At 42.0% G+C, this 20,737-nt stretch overlaps 1 protein-coding gene across 1 annotated transcript; it reads left to right on the forward strand.

Moving 5' to 3' along the window:
* Positions 1-7,062: 7,062 nt before the first annotated feature.
* Positions 7,063-20,737, forward strand: prrg2 (proline rich Gla (G-carboxyglutamic acid) 2). The gene is made up of 7 exons (XM_061712908.1): positions 7,063-7,280; positions 7,373-7,468; positions 9,724-9,896; positions 12,635-12,668; positions 13,019-13,148; positions 18,781-18,924; positions 20,065-20,737. The coding sequence occupies exons 1-7, from the start codon at positions 7,115-7,117 to the stop codon at positions 20,120-20,122; spliced, it is 801 nt and encodes a 266-aa protein (XP_061568892.1). The 5' UTR covers positions 7,063-7,114; the 3' UTR covers positions 20,123-20,737.

Below are 20,737 nucleotides of genomic sequence, written 5' to 3' on the forward strand. Positions count from 1 at the left end.
GCCCTGATCTGGTCCTGATCTTGCCCCAATCTGGCCCTGATCTGGCCTTGATCTGGCCCTGATCTGGCCCTGATCTGGCCCTGATCTGGCTTTGATCTGGCCCCGATCTGGCCCCGCCTGGCCCTGATCTGGCCCTGATCTGGCCCTGATCTGGCCTTTATCTGGCCTTGATCTGGCCCTGATCTGGCCTTGATCTGGCCTTGATCTGGCCTTTATCTGGCCTTGATCTGGCCCTGATCTGGCCCTGATCTGGCCTTGATCTGGCCTTGATCTGGCCTTGATCTGGCCCTGATCTGGCCCTGATCTGGCCCCGATCTGGCCCCGCCTGGCCCTGATCTGGCCCTGATCTGGCCCTGATCTGGCCCTGATCTGGCCTTGATCTGGCCCTGATCTGGCCCTGATCTGGCCTTGATCTGGCCTTGATCTGGCCCTGATCTGGCCCTGATCTGGCCCCGATCTGGCCCCGCCTGGCCCTGATCTGGCCCTGATCTGGCCCTGATCTGGCCTTGATCTGGCCCTGATCTGGCCCTGATCTGGCCTTCATCTGGCCTTGATCTGGCCCTGATCTGGCCCTGATCTGGCCTTGATCTGGCCCTGATCTGGCCCTGATCTGGCCTTGATCTGGCCCTGATCTGGCCTTGATCTGGCCTTGATCTGGCCCCGATCTGGCCCCGATCTGGCCCTGATCTGGCCCTGATCTGGTGCTGATCTGGCCTTGATCTGGCCCTGATCTGGCCTTGATCTGGCCTTGATCTGGCCCCGATCTGGCCCCGATCTGGCCCTGATCTGGCCCTGATCTGGTGCTGATCTGGCCCTGATCTGGCCGCTGATCTGGCCCTGATCTGGCCCCTGATCTGGCCCTGATCTGGCCCTGATCTGGCGGGGCAGTTGTCGTCACATTTCAGCATTTCAGTGTTCGCACATTTCAGTGTTTCCCCAGATGAGATGAGTGTGGATGAGTTTTTGGTACTTACTGTTTTTCAGTCGCGAGGTACAAGTGTCAGGAGGATTTACCCAGGAACGCAGACTCTTCCAGCTGCTGCAGAGACACGTCTGGTCTCTCCGCTGCTGGAAGATAACAGATCAATGATCACCAGCAGGAACCAAATATACATATTCAGGCACTTTTCACATTAAAAAAAGATGTAAAAATCACATCATCCGATTCACGTGGGGGAAAAAAAAAGGGGTTCAAATATTTCAGTAGTCGAACGTATCTTCCTGTTTTTTGTTTATCCTTTTAAAAGATGTTTCATATTTAAATCTGACAGCTCTACATAATCAGTTTTATATAAAATAAGACAAATGTATCAATAAAGAGTTCTTTTAGCCACTTTTTCTTGTGATGTGTTTACTTTCCTCTGCTGAGGTAAGACGGTCATGTCTGCACGCCGGAAGCTTGTTTTTTACCAAACTGAAAATAAAGTTTAAAAGTTTGAACAGATAGTGTGCAAGGTTGTGATTAAACTCCGATCTCGTCAGGAATTTCATTTGCATGGAGTTTTCTTTTTCTTCAGTCAAAGGTTCACATATCTTTGGTTAGTATTTGATGGGATTACCTTTAAACTGTTGAAATAAACTCAGGTGTTATGGTTTGGTCTCCATTTAACTCAAATGATGTCAGTCTATCAGAAGATTCTAAAATTCGAAAGTTAGATGTTAAAAGCTAAAATTGTTTTGATATAAATAAACCTCTGACTTTGAAGAAATTATCAAAAAAAATCCCATTATTCTGAATTTTAACAAAAAATATCTTGCAAATGATGACAGACCTGACGCTGGAAAGTTTTGATCCACTTTAACGTAAAATATGGAGGAATAAAAGCTCTTGTCTGAAATCTGGTGGTTTTCTGGCTCCTTGGTATAATTGTTTGGAGCAATTCACAAGAAAGTCTCAGCTTGAACACCAGTGAGCTCTGAGCCCTCACTGAGGAGCTGTCAATCAACAAGGGTTACCGTGGGAACCTCCGTCAACCCTACACTACAGAGATATATTATTCAAAATGACAAGACGTCATGTTAACGTCATCCAGAGGTGGCGCCAGCATCTCTGGGCTGGGACAAGTGTGACAGGGTAGCGGGGGGCCAGACTTCTAGTCCAGGGGCCAGAGCCACTCAAGGTGACCAAACTTACTTATGATTTTTGAAAAGATCCATGTCTATAGATGATATTTTGGTATGATAACCTTCCTGAGTGGCAGCTGTATCATAGTTATCAGCTCATGAAGTTACCCAGCCCCTTCAGAAAATTTGATTTTAGATGCTGCTGCATATCCTGGTTTAGACTCATGTACAGGAAATCTGTCAATGTTTCACTATATTGTCTTTGGTATCATTTTAAAGGGGACCTTTTAAGCATTCATTCAAGCTAAGATGTGATACATTTCCTGAATCCGTATGCTCCTATGAGTATTCCAGTTTTTGTATTTTGTGTCTCTGTTGTTCCTAAAATACACAGGGATAAAAGATAGTATGTCATTTAGGCGAAAATTGTGTAAAAATGTGTGTTGTTTATAGTTTAAAGAGCTGCAGTGACCTCTATGTTGGTCAGAAAGATTTACATCTTAGCTTGAATGAATGCTTAAAATGATACCAAAGACAATATTGTGAAGAATTGACAGATTTCTTGTACATGAGTCTAAACCAGGATATGCAGCAGCATCTAAAATGTAATTTTCTGAACTTCATGAGCTGATAACTCTGATCCAGCTGACACTCAAGAAGGTTATCATACCAAAATATCATCTACAGACATAGATATTTTCAAAAATTATAAGCAAGTTTTGTCACCTTGAGTGGTGCTGATATCTGGTCTGGAACATGGACTAATCCTCCTCTCTGGCCTCATCCCATCCTTCCACCCTAATGAGTAGCAAAAACAGTATGTGAGATTGTTTAGTGCGTCTGAAACATTAGTACGTACACAATAGTATGTACTATCCATACTCATTCCGGAGAAATGTATCAGTATGGTAATATTCGTCTATAATAATATTATATAATGTCATCTTGTTTGGGCCAGGATAAAGGGGAAAGAGCGGAGCGGTGCTGCTACTGCTGCTGTGACAGGAGTTGTTACCATGGTAACAACCGTGTGGCTCTGAGTAGTACGTCCAAATTAATGCATACTACTGATATTTACTCAAAAGTGTGCCGAACTTAAAGGGGACCTATTATGGCATCTAATACCTATTTTAAACAGGCCTTGAATGTCTTAAAAACAAACGTTTGATTGTTTTTGCTAAATAAATTAGAAATTCAGCCTCTGAGCAATGTCTTTATCTTCCCATTCTCTAACCTCATTATATTTGAGGGATTCTGAGTGGGCGGGGCTATGATAATGAGGCTCTGTGCTGATTGGCTGCCTGACTGACGCGATACACCGCTACGAAAAAATGGAGGAAGCTCCGGCCGGCGGAGTTATTTACACCATGTCCTAACTGCATGCGATGCGAGCGAGCGTCAGCGACAAAATCAATTCCATTGCTTTATTTTCTATTGGACTGTCCTAACTGGCCGCAGCGATGCAGCGCGCCGTTTTGAGCTGAACATTTGTCGGATGCCCTGCTTCTACTCTCTTCCTGTCGCTCGCGTTGAAAGCCGGTTGAAAGGCCGACTGGTAAACTGAGAGCTCAGCTCCTTCTGCTCTGTGAGAGATTGCCTTTCAGTCTCGTGCTCCATCCTCACTTGTGATACTTCTGACCCCCACCTGGAGAGGGCACTCCCCCCTTTGCAGCTGAGGACCACGGCCGGGACATGGAGGTGTGGATTCTCATCCCAGCTCCAGCCAGAGTTGCAGATCTTGGATCGAATGAAGCTAAAAGGACCATCATCATCTTTAATCAACCTGATCTCACAAAAATCCGTGAAATGCCCACGACCTCTCGCCACTATTTTCTGTGGTATATACACGGAAAATTGTATAATTCCGTGTGAGCACCACGGATTTTGTACCATGCAAAGTCAATGGGATCCGTTGTCGTGATATATACACGGATTATTACATTATTATTATTTATATATTATTCTTTGTTATTTTGGCTAAATTATGAGTTTTTGTCACGCAAGGTACTGTTTGTTACTGTCAGTTTGTAAAAGCATGTTTTTAATGCTGTTTTAGCAGTGTTTTATTGAGGTTTTAATGGGAGCACCACGGATATAGTACTATGCGAAGTCAATGGGATCCGTGGTCGTGATATATACACGGATTATGACATTATTATTATTAACATATTATTCTTTGTTATAGTGGCTAAATTATGAGTTTTGGTCGCGCAAGGTACTGTTTGTTACTGTCAGTTTGTAAAAGCATGTTTTTAACGCTGTTTTAGCAGTGTTTTATTCAATTCAATTCAATTCAATTTTATTTATATAGCGTCTAATACAACAGAGTTGTCTCTAGACGCTTTACAGAGACCCATACCCAGAACATGACCCCCGAGCAGTTATTACATAAACAATGGCAGGTAAAAACTCCCTTAGTGGGAGAAAAACCTTAAGCCAAACAGTGGCAAGGAAAAACTCCCCTTTAGGAGGGAAGAAACCTTGAGCAGGACCAGGCTCATCAGGGGGGACCCTCCTGCCGAGGGCCAGACTGGTGGGTCAGGGACGGCAACAGCACAGCAGGCAGGTGGAAGCAGCAACGGGATGACCAGAGGTGGGGACCGCAGGCCAGCACGCAGCTCCCGAAGCTCCGGCCCAATCAGCAAGTCCCAGGTTGGGGTGCAGGGTCGGGGAAAGACTTGTGCTCCGTAATGCAAGCTACAAGCCACCCACGACCACCTGCAGGTTCCGGTGTCCGGCAAAGGATGCTGCAACATGGACAAAAGAGAGAAAAGGGAGGAGAAGGGGGGGCCAGCACAAGAAACTACAGGAGCGACTCTGACACACTAAAGTTTACACTACCTAAAGAGGTTGAGGTTTTAACGGGAGCACCGTGGATATAGTACTATGCAAAGTCAATGGGATCCGTCACCCGATTTGACTGCTGTCATACCATTGAATGAAGGACAAAACGATAACAATTATCCCATAGATATGGGCCACTAGGGCCCTAGTCTACCTACTAGTAGGCGCAGGCTGTTATCGCCCCTTTCTATGGCTAACCCCATGTTATTAATGCTCAGTAGGCACATAACATAGACATTATTCTTATTCTTATTTTTGCTTATTCCTCACTACGGTGTTTGTGTCTGTGTTTTATTTATTTACATGTGAAAAGAATACTGAGTAGGCACACTGTTACCAACGTGACAATTTCCTATGTGTGTTACACAAATGGCAAATAAACGTAATCTGAATCTGGGACGCGACCGAACCTCCACCATGAACACGTACTGTACCAGCAGATCTGAGTGAATAAGTTTTGTTAAGTTTTGTTGAAGCTCACACCTCACCTCCCTTTTTTATGTATTTAGCTAGAATTTTAAAACCTGAACAATAGAATTCAACGTAAAATGCTGGATCTTGTCCATTAAAAACAATACTTTTTGGAACATAGTGTAACGACCACAGATAAGATAAGGCCTTGCCCGCCTGGGCAACACATCAGCATTTGGCCGACTGGTTAGTGCAGTTGACTGTGGTCTGGGAGACTGTGGTTCGAGACACGCTCTGGGCACGACTTGTTCGCCACAGTATTTTCCTCATTGTGTTATGGTCATCCACTGTGCCGAGTTTCAGATCTGTGTGACCCTCGGAAGTGTCAAAGGTCACCGTGTGTGTTGCGTTTCAGCCCTGCAAAGCCCATTTTGTGTCTTTTTTTGCATAGTTCACTAACGCTTTGAGCTAGGAGGCTGAAATTCTAGACTCTGTATCAGGAGGTGACTCTCATCCACTGTGCCGAGGTCCAGACCCGTGTGACCTTCGGAAGTGCCAAAGGTCACCGTGTGTGGTGCCTTTTTTGGGCCTTTTTTGTGTGTTTTTTTGAATAATTCCGTAAGGCTTTGAGCTGGGAGGCTGATTTTTGACTATGTTGCAATGCAGAAGGCCCTTTGCTAGGATCTTTTGGTCCCGTGGCTGTATGACTTCCACAGAGCTAGTTGGCGTTGCAGAGGGTTCACAGAGTTGAGACTTGGCAAGCCCAATCTAGGCCCCATATGGAGGCCACAGGTCAAGTTTTACTTGGTTTGGTCACATGTTGTGGCAACGGCGTCCGTTCGAATGTTGGAAAAGGTGACGTTTCAAAGCCCCGCCCATCGAAAAGTACAGGTCTGATCTGCACCAAACTAACGTCTGTCTGTTCAGGGGATGCCCCCAAACAACATATAACAATTTCAGACTTCTAGCTAAAAGCGTTAGTGAACTATGCAAAAAAAGACACAAAATAGGCCCTGTTCCATTAGTCAGGAGACTCTCTGTCCTATACGTTTCTACAACCTTCTAACCAGCCAGGACGTTTTGGAGGAAACACTGTTGCAGAAGTCATAGAAGTCTGAATTTTTTTTTTGGTCCCTGAGGGACACGGTCCCTGAGGGACACGGTCCAAGGCCTTCTCCAGGTCCATAAAGCACATGTAGACTCCCATGACCCCCCAGGACCCCACTGAGGGGGGACCGCTGGTCCAGGAGGAAAACCACACCGCTCCTCCTGAACCTGACGACCTCCGCTCCAGGACGCTTGAACAGGAAATTTGATGTTCAGATCCTTATTGTATTATTTATTTGTGAGGAATAAACCCTTTGTGAGCCCGACCAGCGAGATCATTAAACTGAACAGACAGATAGAGGAACCTTTGGGTTCAGAGAGTGTAAAGAAATAAAAGTACATGTAAGAACTGCTGCTTCGGCGTTTTCAGTATTATTGAGGCTGTTATGATTCAGGCTTGAATAAGACTCTTCAGTTTTTCTCATGAATATCCCCGTCATCCCATAATTACTCGACACTTTTCATTTACAAAACCTGGAGTCTTGAAAGCGATGAGCGAGCACTTATTCACTTCTGGGAAATCTAGGCAAAAACGCTTGAACGCTTCCTTGGTTTCAGCAGGGGTTTCCGCCCCGAGGAACTGACACTATCAGTCCGTCAAGCAAAGGCATGAGTCAGACGTGCAGGGAGGACGGAGACGGGTTTGTGGGACGGGAGACGGGTTTAGAGCTTCCTGCCTGACGCCGGTATGTGGTCCAACAGGTTTGAGAGGTGGCGTTTCTCACCGCAGCTCTTTCCATCCGGGAGTGTAAAAACTCGGGACACTGGAGTGTCACATGAAGTGAGTTATTGCTCCCATGTTTGTGGGGTCCGGAGGAGTTTTAACGGGTTGGTCAAGCATCGGTTGTGGACAGGTGAGTGTTCCAGGACAGGTGAGTGTTCCAGGCCCGGCTGCTCTGTGTGGGTGACTCTCCTCTAAAGCTCTTCCTTGTTGTGTTTCCTGTAGTTTCCTCTGCGATGGCAGCCGTGTCAGCTGTGTGGGTCGCCGTGCTGTCCCTGCTGCCGACGGCCCGTTGTGCTGTCACCCACGGGCGCTCCGCAGGTAAACCACACCCCCCAACCCCCAACCCCCAACCACACCACTGACCAGGGAGACGGGAGGATGAACCTCTACTGCTGCACTGCAAAAACTCAAAATCTGTCTTATTTCTAGTTAAAATGTCTCATTTTTAGTCAAAAAATTACAGTTAAAACAAGACTCATCACTGGAAAAAACAACAATTTTCACCTGTTTCAAGTAGATTTTCACTTAAAATAGGTAGAAAAATCTGCCAGTGGAACAAAATTTTTTTGCTTGTAATAAGAAGATAAATCTTGTTCCACTGGCAGATTTATCTACTTATTTCAAGTGAAAATTGACTTGAAACAGGTGAAAATTTTCAAATAAGTTATTTTTCTGCTAATGACTCTTGTTTTAAGTGTAATGAGATGAACCTCAGGGGTCTGGGAGCTTCATAGGAACTAACAGATCCAGCATGGATTCTGGTCCAGGACCATTCAGGTCTTTGTAGACCAGCAGAAAGATTTTAAACTCTATCCTATGACTCACTGCTTCAGATTAAAGAGATTAAGTTACTATCCCGATGTACAGACCTCTATAACAGCAGAGGCTTTGGTCTGGGTAATTTAACACAATGCCAAGAGGGAAAGACATGAGCAATAGTCGTAGAGATGTTGATGTTGGCGTACATCCATCTAGAAAGGGTTGCAAAAACTATATCCAGAGAACTAAAAGTTTAACATTCAACGGTGAAAAAGATTATTCATAGATGGTAAACTTCCATTAGTGGACGTCCAAGGACTTTTATACTGACGTCAAACTATGTAATGTTGAGAGAAATACAAAAAAAACAATCCAGAACAAGTTTAAATGTAAAAGTCAATGACGGAGAAATTGAGACTCACTGTCAAGCACGGTGGTGGAGGGATGATGGTCTGGACCTGGACATGAAGTCCTCTGTAGACCAGAGTCTTCTAGAGACACATGAGGACATCCGTCTGAAACTTGGTCATGTGACAGGAAATGATCCCAGACGTAGCAGCAGATCTACATCAGGACCATGAAAACAACAGAATCCAGACTTTGGGATGACCCGGTGGAAGTCCAGACCTCCAGACTCTGACTAAGTCATCCACCAAGCCTCTACTAAAAGCTGTTGCTGTTAAAAGTGGGTCTAAAAGCTGTTAAATCATATGGGTACTTAATACAACCCAAAGTTTGCTTTTTATTGCATCCAAAAGTGAAACAAAAACCAGGCTTATGGAACCAAACTGTTGAGCTTCATTTCTATTCTATAGTGTGGATCTGAAGCAATGTCCAAACATCAACCAGTTTAGAAACAAATTTAGACTAATGATTTTTACAAGATACAGGGAGGAGGGCTTTTTTGGGTGGGGGCGGGGGGGGGGGGGGCTCTGCTGACGAAAGGAGGGCCTTCTTGCCCCCCTAAACGTGCCCCAAAAGTCACCAAATTTTGCACCAAGCCAGGCCTGGCGAAAAATGTGATATTTAATGGTTTGCATTAATGGACGTGGCCTAACGGCTCAACAGCGCCCCCTAGAAAACTTTGTGCCTCAAGCCCCACAATACGGTTTGACGTACATGCACGAAAATCAGTACACACCTGTATCATGTCGCAACTTAAAGAAAAGTCTCCTGGCGCCATGGCCGAAACCAAACAGGAAGTCGGCAATTTTGACTCAATCGTGTAATTTTGGCGTAATTTATGCCATTCCTTCGGCAGTTAATACGGCCCGAACCGTAACGTGCACCCAGGTGTGTTATACATCAAAATGTGTGTCTCGATCCTGCGACAACACGCATTACTTTTCTCAGTCAAAACTGTTACCTAGGCGACGCTAGATGCCAAAAAGCGAGCCCCACCTTCATCTGATTGGTCGATATGTGATGGTTCCTATTTTCTACCATAACTTTTGAATGGTTTGACATAAAGACTCGTGGGTGGTGTCATCGGACTCGGTTTTGAGTCCTTGACATTAATTGGCATGAATTAGCCCCGCCCCTTCTTCTGATTGGTCGATATCTGATATTCTTCCATAACTTTTTAATGGTTTGACAGTCGTGGGTGGTTTCATCCACTAAATGTCCAGGCTTGAAGAATCTACATCATGTCATACAAGCTTCCACTGCAGCCTGAACGTGCACAAGGGTGGAGGGACGTTCATCGCTGCTTGCAGCTTTAATTATTTATTATTATTGTTTTGTTTTGTATTCACTTCTGTTTCCTGTTTGAAAATAAAAATGTCAATTTCAAAACTATTGTGTGGCCCCTGCAGGTGAGCCGGTGTTTGTGGACGAGCCCCGGGCAGCATCCTTCCTGTCGCGCTCGCTGCTCTACAACAACTGGGACTTTGAGCTGGTGGTGTCTGGAAACCTGGAGAGGGAGTGTCTGGAGGAGCTGTGCAGCTACGAGGAGGCCCGGGAGATCTACGAGGACGACCTGAAGACGGTACCATTACCAGTACTGGAGTTCAGGGGGGGTGATTTGGACCGTTTTTATTTAAAATAAAACCGTAAAACTGCCATCCCCCCTTTCCATCCCTTATGTCATTTCATCAATGAATGTGGTTTTACTGCTATTTCAACATTTAGAGTCATCACCAGAAAAATAACACCAGAAAAATAACTTATTTGACAATTTTCACCTGTTTCAAGTAAATTTTCACTATAAATAAGTAGGAAAATCTGCCAGTGGGACAAGATTTATCTTCTTATTAGAAGCAAAAAAGTCTTGTTCCACTGGCAGATTTTTCTACTTATTTTAAGTGAAAATCTACTTGAAACAGGTGAAAATTGTTGTTTTTTCCAGTGATGAGTCTTGTTTTAAGTGTAATGAGATTTTTTTTTACTAAAATGAGATATTTTAACTAGAAATAAGACAAATATTCTTGTTAAGATTGTGAGTTTTTGCAGTGATCCATTTTACTTATCCTGTGAAGGACAGAGTCATATTGATAAGTTCAGAAAAGTGTTTTTTATTGTTGTGTTTTGATGTATTTGATGTAAGCCCAGTGGATATTTAAAGCTTACAGAAGGCTGCATTTAACTGCTGCTATGTCATTCCTGCAGTATTTCTGCAGGTGTTTTGGTCACTGCTATTATTTGTAATATATTATATTATTTGTAATCAGCACAAATTATCTGTCCCCATATGATCAAATCCACCATCCCCCCTGATTGTTTTTTACAACTGGAGTACTGCAGCTGACGGCCGTTCTTCTGTCTGCACAACTTCCAAAACCCCAAAATATAATTTCAAATCTGAACTTTGCATCTGACTGAAAAGCTGGATAGCTCTTCAGTCAGTTCTTAAACCGATGCGATGATTAAAAAAGACAAAAAAAACTTTATTAGGTAAAAAATACTGTTACAAAGCCAGGTCAGAAGGCACCGTTTTGACTTTGATGGTAGCAACACGTCTCAAAAAGGTGCATAAACATCTGGAAGTCCAGCGGACTGAGTTTTGTGGGGCACATTTAATCTACACGACCATTCAAAGGGCTTTACATAAAAGCATTAAAAAGTAAGACTGTAAAAGTATAATAAAACATTAAAAAGAAGCAAACATGAGTTAAAAAAGAATTGAACTGATAAAATGCAAGAAGTAGAAGTTAAAGTGCATTGTGGGAGATTACTGAAATACAGCATTAAATGAAAAGGTTTTTGCAGCCGAGAGTTTCATCAGCCCTGATGCATTCTGGGAGTTGGTTCCCCAGTGGTTTGGTTCTAACAGGGTTCAGAAAGGAGGCGTGACCCGTAGCCGTACAGATGTCCAGACCGGTGGACATTATTTGGTCAAGACAATGTCCCTTGTTGTGTGTTTTTTCCATCACCTGCTGAGTCAGCCCAAAATGATCAAGAACACAACACAGTTAGTTTGTCCACGTGTCCTGAGGGTTGTCATCATGGATGTTAAAATCCCCAACAACAACTACACCATCAACATCAGCAGAGATGGTACGTAGGTGGACTGTAGACGTCTGTAGACGCCCAGAGACGACACACGGGACGAGTTACAACCTGCTCCTGTTTGTGGCTGTTGAGACGGATGATGGTGTTGTTCACCCTGAGGTGGGGGGGCTGGTTGACGAGGAATGTGGTCCCATTCTGGCCTGACTGAGGGTTGGAGATGCAGATTTACCACGCCAACCTCACACAGCTAGGAGTCAAACCAGGCAGCTTTGCCATTGTAACCCCCTTTCCCATGATGCAGTTTTCCCCTCGACTCTACTCCCCTCGGTCTCAGTCGTTTCCATCACAGTTGGATACCACTTCAATGGGGCTGATGGGTCATGGCGAGGTGGGCCCAAACACCGGAGACGAGTGGAGAGAAATGACCATTGCAACTAGGGATGCCCCGATACCAATTTTTTCACACCAAGTATTTTATTTTGTGTACTTGCCGATACCGAGTACCGATACGATACTTCTACCACAAAAATAACTACGCTAAAAATGCAATGAAAAATGATTAATTCGAAGACAGGTTTTATTTGCAAAAGATAAATTCAATAAAAATAGCGCCGACAGCCTGCTGAGTCCCAACACGGCCGTGGTTTGTCTCTTTCCATTGTCTGTCGCTTTTGCAGAACTTGAGCTAATGTTGCTGTTGTGGTCTTGCAGTAGCATTAGTAAAATCTGTACTAAACGACGTATTCTCCTTCCCTCCTCTTGACACCTTAGCAGCAGTAGCTTCAGTCTGTCTTGCTTCTGTCGTCGTCTCTTATTTTGAAATATGTCCAAACTGCTGACGTCCCGCTGCATTAATTGTAGCTATCTTGCCTGAAACGGCGCTGCCAGTCTCACTCATGTATCACTCTCTTCTCACTCATGTATCAGTCTCTTCTCACTCATGTATCACTCTCTTCTCATCACCACTGACTGCAGCTCAACATCTCCCCCTAGAGTCACTAATCAGTAACTACAACAACAATGAAGTATCGGTGTGTGGTATCGGGGGAATTTTTGCTAGTACGAGTGTACGAGAGCAGTATCGGCCCTGATACCGATACCAGTATCGGTATCAGGGCATCCCTAATCAAAACAGTAATATCTAGAATTATTTCTTGACATGTGATATATTTCTGACTATTAGCATAAGAAAGATTTTGCCTTAGGTTTTCAGGGTCAAGAGAATGACTTTGACAGAAATCACTTCATTAAATCTTGTTTTGCTTCCATTTTCAGCAAGCATTTTGGAAAGATTATGTCAACAGTCAAGGTAATAAAATCCTGAATGTTTCTCTGCTTTGACTCTGAATGTCACACTGAAAATACACAATTCATAATTACTGCCTTGGTGATTATTAGTATTAATATTTTGTTAATCATATCCTCCAAAACCTCAACAGTTTTCTTAAACATGTTGGCTGTTGGACGACATCAGACCCTCGCTCTGTCTCCAGCAGACACAATCTGGTTTTCACTGAGTTTTTCACTGATAGATAACTGATGATGAGAGTAAATCAGAGTGACAGAATCACAGCTATGAGTCGATATATCAGATTTGGAGACTGATGTGTGTGAAAAGTGGATGAGAAGCAGGTTTTTGAGTAATATTTGTTTCTGGAGAAAACACCCCCAGAGTGGACGTGTCGGGGCTGGTGGCCGGGATCATGGCTATCGTGGTGTCGGCCGTCATCGCCACCGTGCTGGGAATCTACTTCTGCAGCAAGAAGAAAAACAGGAGGAGACCAGTTCAGTAAGTCAGCCACATTCATCTTATTATCTTACACCTACTGATTCATTAAATTCATTCAAATAATTAAAACCAACATGTTTCAGTGTCACGATTTCATGATGTCATAACGACACGTCTGACATGATTTTTATCAAAGTAGCAGTAACCCCAACCCTCTTCAACCAAGTCTTTACACCGCAGGACACAGCTGGTTTTTAGAGGGAGGGGTCAGACACAACTTACGTCCAACTCCTCTTTTGAAATCACGTTAAAGTTTTTGTCCTTGCCATGTCAGGGAGAAGCAAACATGTTAGGATGCAGCAAACGTGTTAGGATGCAGCAAACATGTTAGGATGCAGCAAACATGTTAGGATGCAGGAAACATGTTAGGATGCAGCAAACATGTTAGGATGCAGCAAACGTGTTAGGATGCAGCAAACATGTTAGGATGCAGCAAACATGTTAGGATGCAGGAAACATGTTAGGATGCAGCAAACATGTTAGGATGCAGCAAACATGTTAGGATGCAGGAAACATGTTAGGATGCAGCAAACATGTTAGGATGCAGCAAACATGTTAGGATGCAGCAAACATGTTAGGATGCAGCAAACATGTTAGGATGCAGGAAACATGTTAGGATGCAGCAAACATGTTAGGATGCAGCAAAGACGTTAGGATGCAGCAAACATGTTAGGATGCAGCAAACATGTTAGGATGTAGCAAACATGTTAGGATGCAGCAAACATGTTAGAATGTAGCAAACATGTTAGGATGCAGCAAACATGTTAGGATGCAGTAAAGATGTAAGGATGCAGGAAACATGTTAGGATGCAGCAAACATGTTAGGATGTAGCAAACATGTTAGGATGCAGCAAACATGTTAGGATGCAGCAAACATGTTAGGATGCAGTAAAGATGTTAGGATGCAGCAAACATGTTAGGATGCAGGAAACATGTTAGGATGCAGCAAAGACGTTAGGATGCAGCAAACATGTTAGGATGCAGCAAACATGTTAGGATGTAGCAAACATGTTAGGATGCAGCAAACATGTTAGAATGTAGCAAACATGTTAGGATGCAGCAAACATGTTAGGATGCAGTAAAGATGTTAGGATGCAGGAAACATGTTAGGATGCAGCAAACATGTTAGGATGCAGCAAACATGTTAGGATGGAGCAAACATGTTAGGATGCAGCAAACATGTTAGGATGCAGCAAACATGTTAGGATGCAGCAAACATGTTAGGATGCAGCAAACATGTTAGGATGCAGCAAACATGTTAGGATGGAGCAAACATGTTAGGATGCAGCAAACATGTTAGGATGCAGCAAACATGTTAGGATGCAGCAAACATGTTAGGATGCAGCAAACATGTTAGGATGCAGTAAACACGTTATGATGCAGCAAACATGTTAGGATGCAGCAAACATGTTAGGGTGCAGCAAACATGTTAGGATGCAGTAAACACGTTATGATGCAGCAAAGATGTTAGGATGCAGGAAACATGTTAGGATGCAGCAAACGTGTTAGGATGCAGCAAACATGTTAGGATGCAGCAAACGTGTTAGGATGCAGCAAACGTGTTAGGATGCAGCAAACATGTTAGGATGCAGCAAACGTGTTAGGATGCAGCAAACGTGTTAGGATGCAGCAAACATGTTAGGATGCAGGAAACATGTTAGGATGCAGTAAATATGTTAGGATGCAGCAAACATGTTAGGATGCAGCAAACGTGTTAGGATGCAGCAAACATGTTAGGATGCAGCAAACGTGTTAGGATGCAGCAAACGTGTTAGGATGCAGCAAACGTGTTAGGATGCAGCAAACATGTTAGGATGTAGCAAACATGTTAGGATGCAGCAAACGTGTTAGGATGCAGCAAACGTGTTAGGATGCAGCAAACATGTTAGGATATAGCAAACATGTTAGGATGCAGCAAACATGTTAGGATGCAGCAAACATGTTAGAATGTAGCAAACATGTTAGGATGCAGCAAACATGTTAGGATGCAGCAAACATGTTAGGATGCAGCAAACATGTTAGGGTGCAGCAAACATGTTAGGATGCAGCAAACATGTTAGGATGGAGCAAACATGTTAGGATGCAGCAAACGTGTTAGGATGGAGCAAACATGTTAGGATGCAGCAAACATGTTAGGATGCAGCAAACATGTTAGAATGTAGCAAACATGTTAGGATGCAGCAAACATGTTAGGATGGAGCAAACATGTTAGGATGCAGCAAACATGTTAGGATGGAGCAAACATGTTAGGATGCAGCAAACATGTTAGGATGCAGCAAACATGTTAGAATGTAGCAAACATGTTAGGATGCAGCAAACATGTTAGGATGCAGGAAACATGTTAGGATGCAGCAAACATGTTAGGATGCAGGAAACATGTTAGGATGCAGCAAACATGTTAGGATGCAGCAAACATGTTAGAATGTAGCAAACATGTTAGGATGCAGCAAACGTGTTAGGGTGCAGCAAACGTGTTAGGATGCAGCAAACATGTTAGGGTGCAGCAAACGTGTTAGGATGCAGCAAACATGTTAGGATGCAGCAAACATGTTAGGATGCAGCAAACATGTTAGGATGCAGTAAACACGTTATGATGCAGCAAACATGTTAGGATGCAGCAAACATGTTAGGGTGCAGTAAATATGTTAGGATGCAGGAAACATGTTAGGATGCAGCAAAGTAGTTAGGATGCAGCAAACATGTTAGGATGCAGCAAACGTGTTAGGATGCAGCAAACATGTTAGGGTGCAGCAAACATGTTAGGATGCAGCAAACGTGTTAGGATGCAGCAAACGTGTTAGGATGCAGCAAACATGTTAGGATGCAGGAAACATGTTAGGATGCAGTAAATATGTTAGGATGCAGCAAACATGTTAGGATGCAGCAAACGTGTTAGGATGCAGCAAACGTGTTAGGATGCAGCAAACGTGTTAGGATGCAGCAAACATGTTAGGATGTAGCAAACATGTTAGGATGCAGCAAACATGTTAGGATGCAGTAAAGATGTTAGGATGCAGCAAACATGTTAGGATGCAGCAAACATGTTAGAATGTAGCAAACATGTTAGGATGCAGCAAACATGTTAGGATGCAGCAAACGTGTTAGGATGCAGCAAACATGTTAGGATGCAGCAAACATGTTAGGATGCAGCAAACGTGTTAGGATGCAGCAAACGTGTTAGGATGCAGCAAACATGTTAGGATGCAGGAAACATGTTAGGATGCAGCAAACATGTTAGGATGCAGGAAACATGTTAGGATGCAGCAAAGACGTTAGGATGCAGCAAACATGTTAGGATGCAGCAAACATGTTAGGATGCAGCAAACATGTTAGGATGCAGCAAACATGTTAGGATGCAGCAAACGTGTTAGGATGCAGCAAACGTGTTAGGATGCAGCAAACGTGTTAGGATGCAGCAAACGTGTTAGGATGCAGCAAACGTGTTAGGATGCAGCAAACGTGTTAGGATGCAGCAAACGTGTCTTTGCTGCACATAAACAGGTCCGGAGTAGAGCAGGACCTTCACGCTAGAGGAGCAAACGAGAACAGTTCAAGTTCAAGTTGAGTTGAGAAAACAAATCTAGGGAGCAGATATAAAATTAGCCGAGGCCACCGTGTACTAGAGACAATTCAGGAAAAACAAAACAAAACATAGATGGAGGGAGGATGGTTTAAAACACAGAAATTCAAATTCTGTAAACTTCCAAATGTATGACGAAAAAAATCTGAAATTTGGACTTTATGGCGTCATAAGATCTCAGAGTCTTATTTTTAGGAAGTTCCAAGAGCAAACTAACTCAGTAATAATGACTTTGTCAACTTGCAAATGTACAGAAACTCATTTTTGGATCATGGATGGTGCATATCCGAGTCGTAACATACTTTTTTAAATTTTTTTTTTATTTAACATTTGCAAAAAGTACAATGATTACAAATCTTCACATTATGCAATTTCAAGTTGAATTATAACATATAAAGAGTATAAATCAAATACAAAACAAAACAAAAAGCACAACGCATTATAACCAGCCAGGGGGGATGAAATTATAACAGAAAGCCAAAACATTTACATCCATTTATGGTTTTGATTGCTTTTGAATTTGTAGAAAACTTAATAGAGTCCAGATACTGATTGAATTCACAATGAAAAGTAAAAAAAGAGGTTTTTTTGTGAGTCGTAACGTATCTTCCTCCACTAAAGTGTAGGAATGTTCTGGGTTATCCGGCGTCCAATGAAGACAGGAAGTGTTTTCCTCCCAAATACGCCGCTTTGGCGCCCTCTGGTGGCTGCAGGCGGCGCTGCAGCTACACGCTCCGTGCAGAACAAGAAACAGTTGTTTGACGCCATGAGAACCAATGGGACTCTGTAGAGATGAGTCTGGCATCAGGCTGCTGCTGCCACTGCTCATCTGGCATCCCGACATTAATTCATTTTCATTTTTTCATTTTATTCTTTATTTCATTCAAAAAAATAAAACAAACAATTCAATACAAATACAAACACAAATGTTCATAAATTGTGAATGAAAAGGGAGCAGAAAGAAGAAGAATCGTATCTAGTCTGCCCCTTTTTCCAAGAAATACATTCACAAATAAAAAAAAACAAAAAAAACAACAACTAAGTAAATAAAAAACTAAAATAAAATACAATTACCGCCGTCTATGGGTATGTCAATCAAACTTAACTAACATATTTCATTATATTTACTTAACATACAGGCTTTAATTGTTGTTTTGAATGTAATGTTTGATTTGGATTCTTTGTTTTCTTTATTCAGATTGTTCCATAAACTGATTCCTTTCACAGAAACACAACGTTCCATCAATTTAGTCCTGAATCTTGGTTTTTTTTTTAATCTCTGTTCCTTTTAAGTTATACTTGCTTTCTCTTTTTTTAAATCTTTCGTTGATTGGTAAAGTGTTTTTATGAGCTTTAAACATAATTTGCAGAATAGATAATAGATAATAATAATAATAATAATAATAATAATAATAATAATAATAATAATAATAATAATAATAATAATAATAATAATAATGATAATAATAATAATAATAATAATAATAATAATAATAATAATAATAATAATACATTTTATTTATAATGCACTTCACATTACTGTGAATCTCAAAGTGCTACAGTTTGATAATTAAAAAGGAAGCAGAAATAAAATCAAGATAAGAGATAAAAGGATAAAAAGTCAAGACATAGGTAAAAAGAGAATAAAACAATTAAAAACAGCGACTAGGAAAAAAACAGCAGCATTGTTTAGTGATAAAATGCTTTGCTAAAAAGAAAGGTTTTTAGTCCTCTTTTAAAATTGTCCAGTTTGAGGTTGTCAGGGACGGCATTCCAAAGATGTGGGGCAGCGACAGTAAAGGCCCCGTCAACCAAGGGTGCAGAGTCTGGTCCTGGGAACATGGAGGCGGTTAGGGAAGTGTAGTGGGTTGTGGGAGGAGGAGTTCTTTGAGTAGTTCCATGGACACTCTGGTGAGTGAGGAGGGAGACCTTATACTGTATTCAACCCTGGTGGAGACAGAAAGCCACATTTTTCTTTGCACTACCGTCTCTGGTCACACTGAGAACTTTCCTCATTTCTGAGATTCTCCATCTTCCTCTGTGCTGGTCCAGCGCTCCAGTGAGGATGGCGGGAGATGGACGTCCAGGCCCGGAGGTGGTGCCCCTAACTAATATCACTGCTCCACCGCTCCCCAGCTACAACGATGCACTAAACCGCAGTGGGATGCACGACGCCCCCCCGCCGCCGTATTCAGGGTAAGTGCTTGGCTCGCTGTGCACATGTTGCTCACAGAGTTAGGATATAACCTGAACACCAACCATGGAGAAGGATCCAGCCCAGGGCCGCTCACTGCCCCCCTTCATACACTGTAAAACCTAACAGTACATCTTAATAACAGAAGTAAGTTGAAATACAGGACTGTCTCAGAAAATTAGAATATTGTGATTTTCTGTAATCTGTAATTTCTGTAAAAAATTTCTGGATTCATTACAAACCAACTGAAATATTGCAAGCCTTTTATTATTTTAAAATTGCTGATCATGGTTTACAGCTTATGAAAACTCAAATATCCTATCTCAAAAAATTAGAATATTCTGGGAATCTTAATCTTAAACTGTAAGCCATAATCAGCAATATTAAAATAATAAAAGGATTGTAATATTTCAGTTGATTTGTAATGAATCCAGAATGTATGACATTTTTGCATTACAGAAAATAAAGAACTTTATCACAATATTCTAATTTTCTGAGACAGTCCTGTAACTTAAACTTTGGAAGAAGTTGTGGTCACTCATTGCCATCAGTTAAGATAACTCAAAAATGCATTAAATACATGTTTGAAGCTGGTATAAGAATTCTGTGTTTGTATTGTGTTAAAGCAACTTAAAGTTGAGTTATTAAAGTTATGACAACTAAAATGATTTAAGGTAATCGGTTTCCTAAAATTAATTGAGGAGCTAGAAGTTGTGACCACTAGAATGTGATAATTTAATTTAGAGGAATAAAACTGAGTAACTTGAACTTAATTGCTAATATTTATGTAAAGAAGATTCAATTAAGTTAGTCTGGATTGATGCAAATTAATACAATCAACACTTTTTAAATAAGTCTGAATGAAATACTACATATGAGTGTATAATACGTATTAGTTTTAAGTTCAGTTTACTGAATGAAATGGTACTATCAAATTTATTTAACCAAGTTACCCTAACAATAAAAATTTGAGTTACTTGAACCTCAATGGAATATTTTTTTTACACTTGAATTGTTTGAGTTAATAAACTTAAATGGTTTTAGGCAATCGGTTTCCTCAAACCGTTTGAGTTCAACTAACTTATCAGGTTTTACAGTGTACTGTAAAGTGTTGAAGTGATGCTTGGTGTGTGTGACCGCAGGGGCGCGCCGTCAGAGCCTGCCGACCCCGGAGACCCTGGAGACCCACGAGACCCCTGACCGGACCTTCCCCACTCCTGACGGCACCGCTGGTTCAACCAAAGCTCTCATTAACTGATGAGGTTCAAACACACCTGATGTCTGGCATCTTAAGTTGATCTAAAACAGATCAAACACCAGGATAACCAGAAACTAAAATGACTCCGGACATTTTTTTCATCTAAATTGCCAAACCTGTACGTTATAAAGCTGTGCAAAAGGACTTCTTTAAATTAAACATTAAACATTAAACAAATATGACCTCAGATGAACAACTGTGATAATATACAAGGCTTACAACAACTTACTTCCGGGCTGCATGCAGGAACTGTTCAAGCCAAGAGAGGGCAAACACGACCTCAGGGGAACAGCAATGTTTGACACAACAACAGTTAGAACAAATACAAAGGGCAGATGTAAAACTGTGGAACTCATTAGATAATGACCTTAAACTAGCAAATTCAATAAAAGCATACAAGATATTATTCAAAGCAAAGGTAATGGACACATATATAGAAACACAATAAGCAAACAAAGAAGAATGCACACATGCATGAGATAAAATGACAACCTAAATTGGTTTTGCCGGTTTCCTTAGCATCTTTTCACTTTCTGTTTTCAGAGCTATCATTATTA

Source organism: Cololabis saira, chromosome 21 (assembly GCF_033807715.1).
Source record: "Cololabis saira isolate AMF1-May2022 chromosome 21, fColSai1.1, whole genome shotgun sequence".
NCBI lineage: Eukaryota > Metazoa > Chordata > Actinopteri > Beloniformes > Belonidae > Cololabis > Cololabis saira.

Coding starts and splice junctions, on each gene's coding strand:
- prrg2 (XM_061712908.1), top strand. CDS start 7,115: ATGTGGTCCAACAGGTTTGAGAGGTGGCGTTTCTCACCGCAGCTCTTT. Junction 13,149..18,780: donor AACAGGAGGAGACCAGTTCA/GTAAGTCAGCCA, acceptor GTGCTGGTCCAG/CGCTCCAGTGAGGATGGCGG. Junction 18,925..20,064: donor CCCCCGCCGCCGTATTCAGG/GTAAGTGCTTGG, acceptor GTGTGACCGCAG/GGGCGCGCCGTCAGAGCCTG.